Raw genomic sequence first — 16,729 nt, 5'->3', positions numbered from 1 at the left:
CTGATATGACATCATGTGAACTAGATTAACATCCACAGGTTCCAGTCACTCAGCTGTTAGGTGCTGGGTGTCATAAGCATGGCGTGTGCTTTGATGAGTCAGGGAGACTCTGTGTTATTCAAGCACTGTCATTAAAAACAATGATGGGATGGGTAATACTAAAACACAGCTATAATCTTAATATTTACACATCCATCTCCTACATGGAAATGAGAAAGTTGAGATACCAATGAAGTCGTCGACACTGACGTGCTTCACTGCGTTAAATGCATTGGTTACATTACTTAAGTTTGTCTTTTCCCTGTTCAGCATTTCTGTCATTCCTTGTCTTAGTGTGGTGAGAATAAGGTGGGGGTTATGTTCAGATACTTTGCATTCTCATTTTAATTCTGAGCAGCAGCACCCTAATGATTCACTTGCTAGAGTCAGAGCCACTGGGCAAGGCCGTCTGACTGGTTTCTTCTACAAGGGAACAAGGGAGAGAGATCCAGGTGAATAATACACGTTAGCATTTACACTTGCAAGTGTGCTTGCCAGAGCGACACTTTGGCATTCAGAGTTGCCAATTTCCTCTTCCACCTACTTTCTGTGACGTGTTGTGAAACCTATCTACACCCTTTCTGTGATTTTGAAACGGCCTCGTAAATATGTACACAGACTGTTTATGGGGTTTTTGTGCTTTTTCTAAGGCACAGTGTGGTTTCAGAAAGTTGAAACTGTGGCCAAATGCTCAGAAAGTGTTCTTTTGCCATTTGTAGGAGAAAAAAATTGCTCGACAATTGCAGGCACATCCTTGACTTTCTCTTACACAAACATGGATATAGTCGCTCGGATTGAGCAAACAGTTTGTTTACAATGGGCTTTCATTTGTTTTTCTTCCTAGGATATCCTGCGTATTGCAAAGCACAGGGTAATCCATAAATGACCTTTACCAGAGCTTATATAAGAAATTCAATGTTCACGCCAGCATTCATGATTTTTCCTTCACAGAAACACATGTGAAAGTATAAAACACCTTTGCTTTAAGAATAAAATTAAGAATGTTCCAAGCTTGTGTTCTATTTTTTCTGACGACCGCTGTTTCTCTTCATTATCTCGGCTCTGTGCTGTGTTCTTGTTCTTGTTTTAATGCTTGTGCTTCCTGGGCTGTCCTACCCAGTGAGCATGAGACGAGTGTTTCCCAAAGGAGATGTTGCTGTGTGTCACTTCGTTTATGTTTGCCATGCAGTGCACCTTGTCGTTGCCCCTATGCCTTGCTGGTTCTAAGCATTGATTGCCAGCCACCTGTGCGACAGGTATGTGCTTGCTGTCATCCATGAACAAAGCCCAGATATAGTAAACAGAAATTAATTCTTAGCAACCTCTCTTACGCACACACACACACACACACACACACGCTGCTCCACCCCATATTTACCTCCCTTGACTGGCTGGGCTTGTTAGTGCTCACGCCTGTACCTGTTGGCTAATACGTCGGGCTGAGACACCTGTTAGACAGAGAAAGACTTTTCCTCTGTTCACACCAACCACACTCACTAGGACACAGATCCTCAACAAATCTTCCTGTGCTGGATATAAAGTGACAGCAGGTAGGAACTCTGGTGTTCACTTATTCATGACATGATATTTTGTGTATTTTAAAAGTGTCAGAGTGATCGGATTGGTTGGGTTATATAAACTGTTTGTTGAAAGTGTTCACTATGAGTGTCTGCCCTCTCATTTTCTGGATGTTTCTTTGCCATGATTGCTTCCTATCGTGCTCGGGGCTTGCTTTAAAATGCTATTGGCTTTCATTAATCATTTATCTCTTATAGACTGATGTGCTAAACCGAAGATAAATATGGTCTCTGAGCCCTCAGTTTGTTTTGTCACCAATATTCAGGAAAATCCTCAAGAGATATTGCGCCGACTTACTCCAAAGGGAATGAATTCACAGCCTAAGGAAGGACTTTTTTAAAAAAGTGATATTTGCATTCTGACTTTAACAATACTCCACAGTTTTGCATAAGCTCTACTCTGTGTCTACTTTCAGATAAGGGTACACTTGTGATTGTTTCATTAGTATTTTCCCCTTTCTACTGAAGTTCCCCTGAGTACGTAGGCTTGCCTCTGAGCAACTCGTTTCTGTTTTCTGATCCTAAATAGCTGGGGCTCAGTTCATTTGGAAATGAGCGAATAGAAAGCGATATTTGTGTAATCAGGTTAATCTTATGTGGGCCAGTTTATATTGTTACAGAGTGTCAGATACACAGAATGCCTATCTGCGTCCATTCATATTTGGTCAATCGCTGCATATTTTGGAAAGTGGACAGACAGGATCGTCTGCATGTTTTAAGGATGAAACTGAGGAATGTTTGACACAGCACATGTTTCTCAATGGGAGGGGACATAGTGTGGGAACAAAGTTGCAACTCGCTGCTCACATCATACGCCTAATTTTTACAAGATGCCAATCATCTCTCTGAATTATCTATAATTTAGTGGCCTGCAAAGAAAAGAGAAAAAAGAAGAGAGCGAGAACCCCGTGAAACAAGCATGTCAAAAGGTGAGCAGATTTTGATTTTAATGTGAGATGATGTGTTTCCTCCAATAAAAGCTGGGAGTATTATGCATCTGTGCCAGGCTCTTGGCTATAAATTCACTTATTACCCTGATTTAAGGCAAACTACAAGTGGTTGATGATATAGTGTCTTCTGGCTCAAAGGGGGACTGTATATCTTAGAAGCTATCAAGCAGACAATTACTAAGCTGTCATTATGATGCAGCATATAGTGTGTATCATATCTCAAATGTGAGCTTGTGTGCGGGTGTGTGATATGCACATGTTTGTATCTCAGAGGGAGACAGAGCGTCCGTGCTGCGTACCACCAAAGTCCGGACAAGGCTGAGGGGAGACGCCAGCTGGTTGCAACGCAGCAATGACTCTAAGGATGAAACGCAAGAGGAGAAACCATGGTAAACACCCCTGTTTAAGCACGATACCCATCATCCCATTATCATCTACTCTGTCACATAGGAAATAAATGAAAATAAGATAAAACCAAATTCCATTGCAGGATAGCAGAAGTTAAAGCCAGCCGTCTGAGCGGAGCCCCTGCTGACACCAGTCCAGTGTCTTCGCCAACAAATTCTACTCCGCCACCAACCAAGTCTGACACGGAGAGGTAAACCCAGGTTTTTAATGTCATAGGCTTATCTGCAGTTCTTTGAAACATGACTGTGCTGATAACAAGTCTCTGTTTTGAGTTTAGGCAGCCAACATCCGGATACCTTATCAGGTAAGAGAAAGGCTTCTGATATTCTGAGCACCACCATCTGGGTTATAAAATACGTTTACCACAAAGCATATAAAAACATATATATTTATAAAACAGAGATTTTAGTCAGCCAAAGTGGAGTCTCAGTCACCATCACAGTGAACACTTAAAAAGAAACACACACACACACACACACACACACACACACACACACACACACACACACACACACACACACACACACACTGTATAAAGAAATAAGGGCTTGTTCAGGACTTTCTTTCTTTTTCTTCAGGGGTGTTTTCACTAAAGTGGACAAGCCTCCTCCATCCTCACCATCTAACGGCTTTAGGTAAGAGCAGCTGAACCACACAGCTTCGACAAGCAGTTTGACCTTTCCTCCATTACTTATTATCTGGTTTTATTGCAGCAAAACACCGCAATTCAACAAAAAGCCTTCAGAGACCTACAAGAAAATGTGAGCAAACGTAAATTCAGATTCCCAGTTTAACTGCTGGCAGCTGGATGAGAGTCTTTTCACAAGGTGCATGTTTGTGCTTCTGTTCCTCAGAGCCCCCCACACTGTGCGGTCTGCTGCAGAGAAACAGGAGGGCCAGCTTAGCCTCGAGGAGCTGGAGAAGCGGTAAGACTCTCCTTGCGTCCTGAAGTTAGACACCCGGGAAAGAGATTACATTAACATTATTCTGATTCATTCTGCAGGACGGAGAAAGCCAGTAATGTTCTGACGAAATCTGCAGCCAGGCAACGGTCTTACGTGCTTTCAGCTGCAAAGAAATACGAGTACGTATTTTCTCATGCCACTATTCTAATGCTTATCTTGAGATACAGCATGTTTCTGTAATGCTTTCATAAAAGAACAGTGCATATGTTTAAAACTTCCCATGCAGTGGGAAATTCTTTTTATTGACGTGCCTTGCTGAGCACTTACGGAGGCATTCACACAGGCTTTGTGTTCAAAACTCTAAGGTCTCAAGAAACGCCTGACACATCGCTCAGCAATAGCAGTCCAGCATTTGTGGCTACAAGGTAAGCCCTTTTTCCTAGAGGCAAAAAGAAAAGATATGTGAAATATGTGCTCTACACTTGCATGCATTTCTACTTGTGCCATCATGTGGTTGACTAAAAATGTGCAGGGTGGAGATTACTGATGATGATGAGCCTTCTGAGACTCCTGCACCTGCCAGCGCTGTGCTGCCATCCCCTGTTGTTCCTGTCACATCTGTTGCATCCAAGCCTGCGCCCGAACCTCAGAAAATGTAAATCCCGCACCATGTTTCTATTTCCAGTGCAACAAGTGATTTGAGTTTGATTCATTATCTCTGTGGTTTACAGTACTGACACCAGCACTAAGACAGCTGCTGCTGTGAGTGTTAATGAGCCGGTTGCTCCAAAGTTGGAGAAGAAGGCCACCCCAGAGCCTGCAAAAGAAGAGACCCCTCAAGTGTCTGTTACACAAGAACAGCCAACTTTTGACACCAAGGTGGCTGCTCCCCTCCCTGAACTAATCAAAGATTGTCTTCAAGTAGCCTCTAAAGAGCCACAACCCAAAGAGTCTGGGCAGACTAAAACGCCTCTGGTTGATCTTTCGCCACCATCAAAACCCCCAATATCATCTAATCAAAAGTCCCCTGAGTCGACCACTGCAACGTCTCCTGTCCCGACCTCCACTGTCACCAAGTCACCTGCACCTGTGTCCCCCGATGTGACTTCAACTCCTGAAAAATCAGATTTCAAAGTGTCTCCTGTCCCGACCTCCACTGTCCCGACCTCCACTGTCACAACCTCCACTGTCCCGACCTCCACTGTCACCAAATCACCTGCACCTGTGTCCCCGGATGTGACTTCAACTCCTGAAAAATCAGATTTCAAAGTGTCTCCTGTCCCGACCTCCACTGTCCCGACCTCCACTGTCACCAAATCACCTGCACCTGTGTCCCCGGATGTGACTTTAACTCCTGAAAAATTGGATGTCAAAGTGTCTCCTGTCCCGACCTCCACTGTCCCGACCTCCACTGTCCCGACCTCCACTGTCACCAAATCACCTGCACCTGTGTCCCCGGATGTGACTTCAACTCCTGAAAAATCAGATGTCAAAGTGTCTCCTGTCCCGACCTCCACTGTCCCAACCTCCACTGTCACCAAGTCACCTGCACCTGTGTCCCCGGATGTGACTTCAACTCCTGAAAAATCAGATGTCAACGTGTCTCCTGTCCCGAACTCCACTGTTCCGACCTCCACTGTTCCGACCTCCACCGTCCCAACCTCAACTGTCACCAAGTCACCTGCACCTGTGTCCACGGATGTGACTTCAACTCCTGAAAAATCAGATGTCAAAGTGTCTTCTGTCCCGACCTCCACTGTCCCGACCTCCACTGTCACCAAGTCACCTGCACCTGTGTCCCCTGATGTGTCTTCAACTCCTGACAAATCAGATGTCAAAGTGTCTCCTGTCCCGACCTCCACTGTCACCAAGTCACCTGCACCTGTGTCCCCGGATGTGACTTCAACTCCTGAAAAATCAGATGTCAAAGTGTCTCCTGTCCCGACCTCCACTGTCACCAAATCACCTGCACCTGTGTCCCCTGATGTGACTTCAACTCCTGAAAAATCAGATGTCAAAGTGTCTCCTGTCCCGACCTCCACTGTCCCGACCTCCACTGTCCCGACCTCCACTGTTCCGACCTCCACTGTCCCGACCTCCACTGTCACCAAGTCACCTGCACCTGTGTCCCCGGATGTGACTTCGACTCCTGAAAAATCAGATGTCAAAGTGTCTCCTGTCCCGACCTCCACTGTTCCGACGTCCAATGTCCCGACCTCCACTGTCACCAAGTCACCTGCACCTGTGTCCCCTGATGTGACTTCAACTCCTGAAAAATCAGATGTCAAAGTGTCTCCTGTCCCGACCTCCACTGTCCCGACCTCCACTGTCACCAAATCACCTGCACCTGTGTCCCCCGATGTGACTTCAACTCCTGAAAAATTGGATGTCAAAGTGTCTCCTGTCCCGACCTCCACTGTCCCAACCTCCACTGTCCCAACCTCCACTGTCACCAAATCACCTGCACCTGTGTCCCCTGATGTGACTTCAACTCCTGAAAAATCCGATGTCAACGTGTCTCCTGTCCCGACCTCCACTGTCCCAACCTCCACTGTCACCAAGTCACCTGCACCTGTGTCCCCGGATGTGACTTCAACTCCTGAAAAATTGGATGTCAAAGTGTCTCCTGTCCCGACCTCCACTGTCACAACCTCCACTGTCCCGACCTCCACTGTCACCAAGTCACCTGCACCTGTGTCCCCGGATGTGACTTCAACTCCTGAAAAATCAGATGTCAAAGTGTCTCCTGTCCCGACCTCCACTGTCCCAACCTCCACTGTCACCAAATCACCTGCACCTGTGTCCCCTGATGTGACTTCAACTCCTGAAAAATCGGATGTCAACGTGTCTCCTGTCCCGACCTCCACTGTCCCAACCTCCACTGTCACCAAGTCACCTGCACCTGTGTCCCCGGATGTGACTTCAACTCCTGAAAAATCAGATGTCAAAGTGTCTCCTGTCCCGACCTCCACTGTCCCAACCTCCACTGTCACCAAATCACCTGCACCTGTGTCCCCTGATGTGACTTCAACTCCTGAAAAATCAGATGTCAACGTGTCTCCTGTCCCGACCTCCACTGTCCCAACCTCCACTGTCACCAAATCACCTGCACCTGTGTCCCCTGATGTGACTTCAACTCCTGAAAAATCGGATGTCAACGTGTCTCCTGTCCCGACCTCCACTGTCCCAACCTCCACTGTCACCAAGTCACCTGCACCTGTGTCCCCGGATGTGACTTCAACTCCTGAAAAATCAGATGTCAAAGTGTCTCCTGTCCCGACCTCCACTGTCCCAACCTCCACTGTCACCAAATCACCTGCACCTGTGTCCCCTGATGTGACTTCAACTCCTGAAAAATTGGATGTCAACGTGTCTCCTGTCCCGACCTCCACTGTCCCAACCTCCACTGTCACCAAATCACCTGCACCTGTGTCCCCTGATGTGACTTCAACTCCTGAAGAATCGGATGTCAACGTGTCTCCTGTCCCGACCTCCACTGTCCCAACCTCCACTGTCACCAAGTCACCTGCACCTGTGTCCCCGGATGTGACTTCAACTCCTGAAAAATCAGATGTCAAAGTGTCTCCTGTCCCGACCTCCACTGTCCCAACCTCCACTGTCACCAAATCACCTGCACCCGTGTCCCCTGATGTGACTTCAACTCCTGAAAAATCGGATGTCAACGTGTGTCCTGTCCCGACGTCCACTGTCCCAACCTCCACTGTCACCAAATCACCTGCACCTGTGTCCCCTGATGTGACTTCAACTCCTGAAAAATTGGATGTCAAAGTGTCTCCTGTCCCGACCTCTACTGTCACCAAGTCGCCTGCTCCTGTGTCCCCTGATGTGGCTTCAACCCCTGAAAAATCAGATGTTAAAGTGTCCTCTGTCCCAACCTCCACTGTCACCAAGTCACCTGTCCCAGTGCCTGCTGTAACAGAATCTGGACTGAACACAAAACCTGAACCCAAAATGGAACCAGAGCCACAGACTAAATTGCCTCCAAAACCAAGGTCAGATTTCCATTCAGTCCTGGCACATTTTGTAGCATCAACAGGTGGAATGGAATAAACTCAGGTGTTATGTTACTAGCTCTTGAATGAATTTGCACTTTAATGTAACTGTGTTGATCTATAATTGCGCATAACAATTTATTTAAGCTTATATAACCTATTAACTTACTATTTGCTTTATATGGCATTTGGTTTGGTATTTTACAGACAAAGATCAACATAGTATAATTTTATTCAGTGGATTGTTAAAGATCACACTAAGAAACATTAGAAACGGAAGCTAAATTACTTCCACTTAGACCAGCTCCAAGAGTAAAATTCTCCTTGCACATTAATGTGTCCTTTCTAGTGCTCCAGTAATGTAGAGTACAGCAATAAAAACCTCACAGGGACCATTCATCTGCCTGGAGTAGTTTTACTTTGGAGTATTTAAAGCTGTTTTAGCTGGAAATATTTCTCCGGATGTAATTTTACTTTTATTTTCTTAAGTAAAAGCTCTTAATACTGCTTCTACCACTCCAGCAATATAACATAAAACTACCTACGTATATAATGAGCCTCGAGCATGATTTGTAAGCAAAGCTATGGTTGTTATGAAAATATGCTTTCAGTGGTTTAAGTGGTTTTCTTTGTTTAGGTGTGTTTGCTCTCATTCTTTCACATGTGTAATTCAAAGCTGCTCTGGAATGTGATGTGTTTGTTGTCCATCTTGTTTCACAGCTCCGCTGATGACACGCTCCCTGCTCTGTCCAACACTCTGATTTCTTTCGACACCAGTTCATCCAGGTACTTCCAGAAGAGAAAGATGAAAGCCGGAGAAACCAGAAATGCAGTGACACATTAGTTCCCACAGCCTCAACAATATGCCATCTGATAATAAGAGCTTTTGTTTTTTTTTCTTTTTCCTCAGTAGCTTTAAGAATGATGAGGAAGCCCTGGCAAACCAAAAAGGAGACTCTGCGGACGATCACCCCACAGAGAACAGGTATAAAACCAACAACTTCCTCATTATTGTCATAGCAGTGTTGGCAAGAAAACTGATGAGGGCTAACTGCCACTGAGCTCACTTCAAAGTAATTACAAAATAATGCACATCTCATTTTCAGGCGCTCAAAAAGCCTGATACCAAGGGGTGTCTCTAATTATGCCTGATTAAGTGTGGCACTTAAACATTTGATATAGAGATATATGCTTTCTTGCCAAAGCAGGTGCACTAATATATCTTTTCCTCTCCTGTACTGCAGTGCTGAACAGAAGCCAGATTCAGAGCTCAACAACTGTGAACCAATAACAGACGATCTCCTGGGTTTCAGTGATGGGTTTGTTAAAAATACATTGTTACAATTGCGCAATTAAAAAGTTGTCACGGTGGCAAATATTTGAATAGCTCTCACAAGGTGGCACTGTTGGGCTTCTTATAATCTGCCCGTCCTTTACCTCAACTGGCCTGTTCTAGCTCTGAAATCTCCACTGAATCGTAAATCCCCCTTTGTTCATCAACTTCTCTGCTTCCTCTTCCTCTCCTCTTTCTACATCTGCAGTCCAGAGGAGCCAGCAGAACCTGTTCCCCCCAGCCCAGGACGCTGGAGTCAGGATCTGCTTGGTGGAATGGACAGGTAGAGGAAGAATTCTTTCTCCTAAGAAAAAAAAGAGTAAAAATAACTTCCTTGTCAGTAGCAAACCAAAATACCACCTCAGCTTACCTTTCCAGAGTTGGATGTAGAGTTTCAAGAGAACTCTCCCCCATATTTCAATTTTCTGTTTCATGTCTTTAGTAAGCCAAACCCAGTGAAGACCAGCGGCACTCTGGATCTTCTGGCAAATGATGTCATTGTAAGAGGCACAGAGGCACACAGGTGAGAAAGAGACAGACCGGCTTCTCCTCCCATCTCACCCTCCTTGCTTATGCATCCTTATTATTAATAAGATCCCGGCTTGCTGAGTTGAAAGACTTTGATAAACCCTCCTTCAGTTTGATCCACAAAGCAGGGCTCCGCTCCCGTTTGGCATTTTCTATTTTAACCTCCTGCTCCACGTTAAATAGAACCAAAGTCTCAAATTCCTGAAACGACTGACTTTGAAAGGGAAAGCCAGCTTTCATAAGCAGCACGACTGGAAATAGAAGGGAATGCTCTGTACTGATTAGTATTGCTGCTTTGTTTTGTCTCCACCAGCCTCAGCATGCAGCAAGAGGAGGAGAAGCAGACAGACAAGACAGCCAAAGAAACACAAAGGTAGCGGGAGATGACAGGCTGCTCTTAAACAATTATCTATCTATGCAGAACTGTTCCTTCCAAGAAATGCATTCCATACACACGGCTTGTAATGATTTATAACAAGTCTGCCTGCAGCTATGCTGCCAGCAAACCCCACAGAGACACAGAGTCACTATAATGACCAAACTGTGATCATTACCTAAAAAAGCATGACAGCATACAAAGCTATAGTCTGTGCTTTATTCAGATGGTTTTTGTGATTGCTAAATAATTCAGTGCATCTTGAGCTTTACTAAAGGACAGACATTTTAAATAGTGTATGAGAACAACCACACTAACCTTTACTTGCCCTCTCTTCTCTTCCCATCATGCCATTCATCCGTACCGCCCTCCTTACTTCTATCTCACCGCTGTGCAGTGAAGAGGACAATGCGGATCCCTGGAGCTCACGTGTGACAACAGTGACAACCGTAGTCACTAAATCAAGGTAGTTTATTTACTGTCACATGTCACATGCAAACCAGTGTGCTTAAAAATAGTAAATAATAACACACGGTTTCACTCCAGCTCGGTAATATAAATGACCGGGTTGGTGTAATTGTTCAAGGGTTAATCTTAGGTGAAGAAATCCTGAAGTCCGCAGATTTTGCTGTTCAGCAGTGGAATAGTGTTTCCATTTGTCAGCAACATCCTGATTCTGATTTTTATTGAGTTTTGCCCCACGTCCCTCCGTGTTTCTATTTACCATTCAAACTGCATTAAATCTTTCCATTATGAGTCAATGTGATCAGAATTCCTTCGACACAAGATGGGCAACGCTGACAATTGAGAGTGAAATCAGTGTGAAATTGTTTTTCAGCTCGGCTGATCCATTTGATCCATATCCGATAGGGACCACATCCCCTAACAGGTAATCATATTGGTTTGGAGCTATGACTGTTTTCCTGCAAGACAGATAGCATCTCAGCATGCATAATTCAGCAGTTTCTGATTATGCGACACTTTTCTCTATTCCAGCTCCTCTGACCTGCGCCAGCCCCTCTCTGATAGTTCCATCAACAGGTACGGGAATGATAATGCAAATTCCCTTTTTCGATACTGTAACCTCTGTTTGTGGCGCCGATGTTAGCACACGGTTTCCTCATTACTACAACTGCTTTAGTTTGTAAGCTAATGCGAGAATTGTTATTCATAATCAGTAGATGTGATGCAAGAAGCACCAGGAGTCTGGATCTATTGACATGCTCAAGCTGATTTACTTATTTGTTTTCTGTTTTAATTTTAATTTTAGTGCATTACCTGCTTTAATGGAAAAGAGCTCAGAAACAAAATAAGTTTGTTATTGCTTACATGTTTCAGCTTAAGAAAAATTAATATTGTGAGTATTGGGGACATTTTTAGCATTAGGGGGTTCTACAAAGTCCTCCACAATGAGTTTTTTATGCACCCATTCATACAGTTACACACCAATTACACTGGAACTGTGAGGAAAGGGAGATTGCCTGCCATTGGGAAATCTGTAGAAACGTTCTCTGGCACCTGAAACAAAGTTGCCCCTGAAATGATTCATTATAGGAAACTAAACTGCAAATGTAAGAAAAAGAACGAAAGAAAGAAATACTCGTGAGTGAGCCATGCTGATGGCTTTCTCTCTTGTGTGTCTGACAGTATGGGCAGTAATGCCTTGCGGTCCCTTGCAGATGACATCATCCCTTTCAACACTGACAAAACAAGGTATTGAACCAACTCAGCTGCATACTTCTGTGATGAATCTATGATTGAGAAATGGGAGTGGAAGGGAAAGTGCAGACCCACAGAAATCTTTTTCTCAAACCTTCCTGCTTGAGCGTTGTCTGATGTGCTTCATCTGTCACAATTCCCAAATCCTTTCCCCCTCTCCCTCTTGCTATCTCTCCCCACTTTGGCTGTTTTAACATCAGCACTCAGCGGTCATGGGAAACCAACACAGTCCAGGAGTCGAACACAGAGGAGAGGTGATGACATGCTTTGATGTACTTTTGCACCCCCACACTATACACTCTGTGCTTCATTCATCTACTTTCACCCATCCGTGTCCATTGCGTGTTAAAAGCCTTTCAATGTCTCTCCCCTCTCAGCCAAGAAGCGCAACCAGAAGCAGAAGGCCAAGCTGAAGATCAACAGACAGTCATCATGTTTGAGAGGAAGTAAGTGATCTTGGATATTGGCTCCTTTTTATTTCTGTAACCTCCTCCCTTTTCACCGCGGTGAAGTAGCGAGACTCTTGCAGCGCCTTGCTCACCGAGTCGGAAGACATTGTGCACTGGCGCTGATGAAAATAGGTCAGACATATATTTGTTACAACTTTCCCTCACAACTGAGGTAAACACCCCCCACTCCCCCCTCTACCTTTTTTGTCTTTGGAAGAATAAACATCATGTGAACCGGCCATCTTCCAATGCTGCTATGTCTTTGTTTGTTTGTTTTCAAGGTCCCTTGAGAATGACTCTCCGTGGGACCGATGGACATCACCGACTGTCTATACCATCCCCACAGAAGAGGAGGAGGAGGACGACGACGAAGAAGAAGAAGAGAAGCAAGAAGAGGAGCAGGGAAGGTATCTTCGGTATGGTTGAGCTCATTAAATGCACATTAAAGCACCTTTTGGAAACTATTTTAGTAGGATGTGATTATAGCACCTTAAAATTCAGTGGCTGTCAAGCATTTAATTGAAAGAAAGCTGAACACAAGATGAAACATCCTCCCGGCTCAGTCGGAGAATAATTAACTTTTTCAGCTTGTTCTTTTTCTTTTCTTTTAAAACTTTAATATTGTCTTATCTTTACCTGTACAAACTCATTATAATGCAGGAATTTTGTCTCTTTTGTAGCACTGAGGATACACAAACGGTCACAACCATCACTACCATCAGGTAGGGAAAAGAGTTTTTTTGCGTATTGAGATTGAAAACTGTAGAGATTAGAAGGGCTCAGGTTAAGAGCATGAGAAGATGTATAAGTGGAGGTTACAATCACACTGCTTGGGAGGAGGGCCTCAGATCAGGCAGTGGTGCAGTACTATATAAAGCAGACCACAGCTGGTCAATAAATCGTGACCCTAGTGGAGCTGTGAGCCAGAAAGATCAGTTTCATACACATTTTTTTAAAAATGCAGCGGTCTCGCTTACTGGATTGCGTCCAGCTTATTGACTGCTTCAGCCTACTATAAAAGTCTAACACTGTTTTCTTTACTTTCCAGGGAGATACGCAGTGAGCCTGAGCCCTCCATGGATCGGTAAGTTTATGATCTTGTAAAGTCAGACGGCGTAATGCAGAGGGTTATTTTCTCTCTCGTCTGTTGATTTTCTCACTTTCGTAACAACACTGGCTTGCCCTTTTTTTTCTTTTTAAATCCTTTCATGCCTCTAGAAATTTGAGCAATGGTGCGGTGTTGCATGAAACTTACATTTACCTGTTCTTCAACGAGTGGAATAAATGGTTATTTTATGAAATGTATCTAAAAACAAATGCACGCCATCGAATATTTAGCACGTGTGGGTTTGTGTTACGCTTTCACCTTCTGGATCTGCTTTTGTCTCTTTGTAACACAGCCATTTTTAGTAGGCGTAACTGAAAATGGTTAGCAACTGAAAGTTATCCGTGAAAGTTACCCGTAACTCCATCATGACACCCGGTTAGACAGATTTCCATTTCAACTCTATTACTGAAGTTGAATGACAAGATCTGCTCTTCCATTGTCTTTCAATTTGCCCTCATTTCCTTCCCTCTAATTATCAGCCTCCAGATGTCAGAATAATGATGTGTATTAGAGATGTCCTTTTGTCAAATCACAGCCCGTTAACCAGCCTGTCATTAACAAGCAGTGGCAGAAGTGATTATCTCCTGGGCTGCGTTTGACAGATGTGGGGTCTTTCTCTATAACCCATCACTGTAATGCCATCATTGAGTAAAAGATGAGACTAATGTTGCTGCACGTTGCATGTCTCCAGTTTTGATACCTATTCCAGGACCATAAGAGAAGAGGAGCAGAGAGTCAAAACCCCAGAACCTGAAACCAAAAAGTGAGTGACTGTACAAACTATAAATTTAATTTGGATTGACAGCATATGTAATTGTGGTCAAAATCCTGAATACACTCATGGCAGGTGTAAACGTCAAGATAATTTGGGGCTTTAAATTATTTCTTTGAACTGTTGAAAAGTATACATACACAGGCTCAGACATATGTACATACACGTCCACTAATATTTGGTTAAATGTTCCTTAGCCAGTTACACTCAGATGCTTTCGGTAGGCATGAACAATCTTCTGGAATAATTCTGGCTGGATATGTGACCGCTCTTCTTGAAAGAATTGGAGTTATTTTAAATTGTTTGCTACCAAGGACCCAGCTTTTAATCCTATTCCACAAATTTTCAATAGGACTGAGGTCAAGGCTTTGGGAAGCTTATTCCATAATATTAGCCTGCCTTATCCATTCAAAACCAGTTTTGATGTGTGTTTGGGATCATTGTCCTGTTGTAACAGCCAGTTGTGTCCACATTAAATCCATCTAGCTGTTGGTTGGATGTAAAGGTGAAGAATTTGGAGGTAGTCCTCCTTTATTATTCCAATCACTTTGTGCAGTGTACCAGTACCACTAGCAGCAAACCAGCCCAGAGCATGATGCTACCACCATCATGCTTGACAGTGTTCTTAGGTTTGAAAGCCTCACCTTTGACTCCTCCAAATATACCTCTCATCATTATGGCCAAATAACTCAATCTTTGTCTTGTCTGGCCATAAATCTTTTTCTCCTAAAAGCATTTGATCTGTCCATGAGGACAACCGCAAATTTCACTCAAGTTTGAAAATGTCGATTTTGGAGCAGGAGCAATTTGTGATAGTTTGAGTCTTCTTCTGGATTTTGGCAAAGTGGTGATTGAACTGATAAACCTGGAATCTGCGGTTGTTTAGAAATGGCTTCCAAAGACGCTCTCAACTTATGTGAATCTACAATTCTCCTTCTTGGAACAATGGAAAAGTCCAAGGAACTCAGTGAACATCTGAGTATTTGTCAGTCCAATGAGTATTATTAAAACAAATCCTTTTTATGCTGGCAAAGAGAAACTACCAGTCAGTCATGTTCACTAATGAGAAGTTAGCGAGCTTTGGCTTGTCAAGTTAAAAGGCATTGAAGCTTTAGGACTACTTATTAAAATCTTTATGTTGTGTATCCAATTTTTTTCAAGACATTAAAGATGTATGTCATGCAATCATTCCACCCTTGAAAAAAAAAATCATCATGAAATTCATACCCATGATGAGTATATGCAAACCTCTGACCACAATTGTGTATATATTTTAGCTATGTGTATTAACCCACCTTTTGCCTCTCCTTTAAGGCCGTTTGTGTTTGTGAAGGAGTATGTCAATGCAACGCAGAACCCCAGAGACACGCTCAATAGGTGGGGCCAATAAATTATTTACAGTCAACTGCCATATTGATATACAATACTGCTTTAAAAAACTGCAAGCACTGCCCTCATGATGATTTACTCATTGATCTTGTTTCCAATAGTAGGTCAGATTACCTGACTTCAAGCTCCACCAGCTATTCTTACAGCAGCCCATCTCTTTACTCCAGGTAATAACACAATCTGAGCTCTGCCTCTCTCTCAATACTTTAACTGCTTTCACTTCTTGCTCTTTAAATGGCAGTTCAGCTTTTCCCCCCACTAACGTCATTTAAACTGTATTCATGGGTTTCTCAAAACTCCTTCTTAATTACACTTCAAACTAGGGCTGGGTATCGTCACTGATTTCTAGAATCGATTCAATTCCGATTCACAAGGTCCCGGATCGATTCGATTCACGATTCGATTTAATTCGATTCTACTTGATTTGAATCTGGGAAATTTTGACAGAAATATTATAATTCAGATAAGTACATTTACATATTTTTGTATCTATAAAAAGGAAGCTGACACACGTAAGACTTTATCAAAGGTGTGAGCATCACAGCAGATGCCTTTGTGTCAAAGTAGCTGAGGATAAAACACAGAAAAACATGAAGGTGATTTTCCTGGCCTGGGATTTTATAAAAATATTCTGCAGTACATCAAAAACGAAAGAAAACCATTAATCAACACATGATTGTAATCTGAAGTTACAGTGGTTTTATTAGAGACACGGCTAAGCATTTTGCATAATTTTAAAAAGTTTAAATTTGTTCAGTATTGAACAGCAGAAATTAGGTTTTCTTTTCGGAAGTATATAAAACGAAAAAAAAAAAAACGTCGGCCGACAGCGCTGTAAACAATGGTAGTCTTGTGCGTAACAAGTAAGCGAATAATGAAGAAAACAGATTTTTAGACGGGAAACTGTTCTTGAAGTACACACACAGAGAGAGAGAGAGAGAGAGCTGTGAATCTTGGTCGAAGCAAAACAGTAAAAGTCAGAGTGAATACATGACGATGTTTATGTGAAGCATAGTTTGGATCTTCTGTTGCTGCTGGTTCGAGGCATCAAACTAACAGCTTTAGAATCAGCGCATAAAGGGCGTGAACACAAAGCGCGGACCCGCCGACAGATCAGAATCAGCGAGCTGTCGGCTTTCAGCCCCGACCGTGAGAAAGGCGAC

General features: G+C 43.5%; 1 protein-coding gene across 3 annotated transcripts in view; it reads left to right on the top strand.

Moving 5' to 3' along the window:
- Positions 1 to 1,437: 1,437 nt before the first annotated feature.
- znf185 (zinc finger protein 185 with LIM domain) overlaps positions 1,438 to 16,729 on the top strand; it is a 17,808-nt gene continuing 2,516 nt past the window's right edge. The window contains exons 1-30 of one of the 3 annotated variants that reach the window (XM_085476500.1): positions 1,438 to 1,589; positions 2,482 to 2,545; positions 2,838 to 2,955; positions 3,057 to 3,164; positions 3,252 to 3,278; positions 3,553 to 3,609; positions 3,688 to 3,735; positions 3,829 to 3,900; positions 3,978 to 4,058; positions 4,245 to 4,304; positions 4,412 to 4,534; positions 4,611 to 7,892; positions 8,613 to 8,678; positions 8,806 to 8,877; positions 9,137 to 9,211; positions 9,434 to 9,508; positions 9,668 to 9,748; positions 10,067 to 10,126; positions 10,527 to 10,595; positions 10,968 to 11,018; positions 11,126 to 11,170; positions 11,777 to 11,842; positions 12,049 to 12,102; positions 12,226 to 12,294; positions 12,579 to 12,713; positions 12,978 to 13,019; positions 13,346 to 13,381; positions 14,097 to 14,168; positions 15,492 to 15,554; positions 15,668 to 15,733. In XM_085476500.1, the coding sequence (XP_085332626.1) occupies positions 2,536 to 2,545; positions 2,838 to 2,955; positions 3,057 to 3,164; positions 3,252 to 3,278; positions 3,553 to 3,609; positions 3,688 to 3,735; positions 3,829 to 3,900; positions 3,978 to 4,058; positions 4,245 to 4,304; positions 4,412 to 4,534; positions 4,611 to 7,892; positions 8,613 to 8,678; positions 8,806 to 8,877; positions 9,137 to 9,211; positions 9,434 to 9,508; positions 9,668 to 9,748; positions 10,067 to 10,126; positions 10,527 to 10,595; positions 10,968 to 11,018; positions 11,126 to 11,170; positions 11,777 to 11,842; positions 12,049 to 12,102; positions 12,226 to 12,294; positions 12,579 to 12,713; positions 12,978 to 13,019; positions 13,346 to 13,381; positions 14,097 to 14,168; positions 15,492 to 15,554; positions 15,668 to 15,733 (5,183 nt within the window). In that variant the 5' untranslated portion in view covers positions 1,438 to 1,589; positions 2,482 to 2,535. Of the gene's footprint in view, positions 1,590 to 2,481; positions 2,546 to 2,837; positions 2,956 to 3,056; positions 3,165 to 3,251; positions 3,279 to 3,552; positions 3,610 to 3,687; positions 3,736 to 3,828; positions 3,901 to 3,977; positions 4,059 to 4,244; positions 4,305 to 4,411; positions 4,535 to 4,610; positions 7,893 to 8,612; positions 8,679 to 8,802; positions 8,878 to 9,136; positions 9,212 to 9,433; positions 9,509 to 9,667; positions 9,749 to 10,066; positions 10,127 to 10,526; positions 10,596 to 10,967; positions 11,019 to 11,125; positions 11,171 to 11,776; positions 11,843 to 12,048; positions 12,103 to 12,225; positions 12,295 to 12,578; positions 12,714 to 12,977; positions 13,020 to 13,345; positions 13,382 to 14,096; positions 14,169 to 15,491; positions 15,555 to 15,667; positions 15,734 to 16,729 lie in introns of all 3 variants that reach the window. The other 2 variants (XM_085476509.1, XM_085476491.1) reach the window with 2 other exon arrangements.

This window comes from Copadichromis virginalis, linkage group LG2, assembly GCF_057382275.1.
Source record: "Copadichromis virginalis isolate Kocher_CV1m ecotype Utaka linkage group LG2, C_Virginalis_male_GT1.1, whole genome shotgun sequence".
NCBI classification, from domain to species: domain Eukaryota; kingdom Metazoa; phylum Chordata; class Actinopteri; order Cichliformes; family Cichlidae; genus Copadichromis; species Copadichromis virginalis.
Note: the sequence above shows the minus strand (reverse complement) of the source record. Positions and strands in the feature narration are given on the sequence as shown.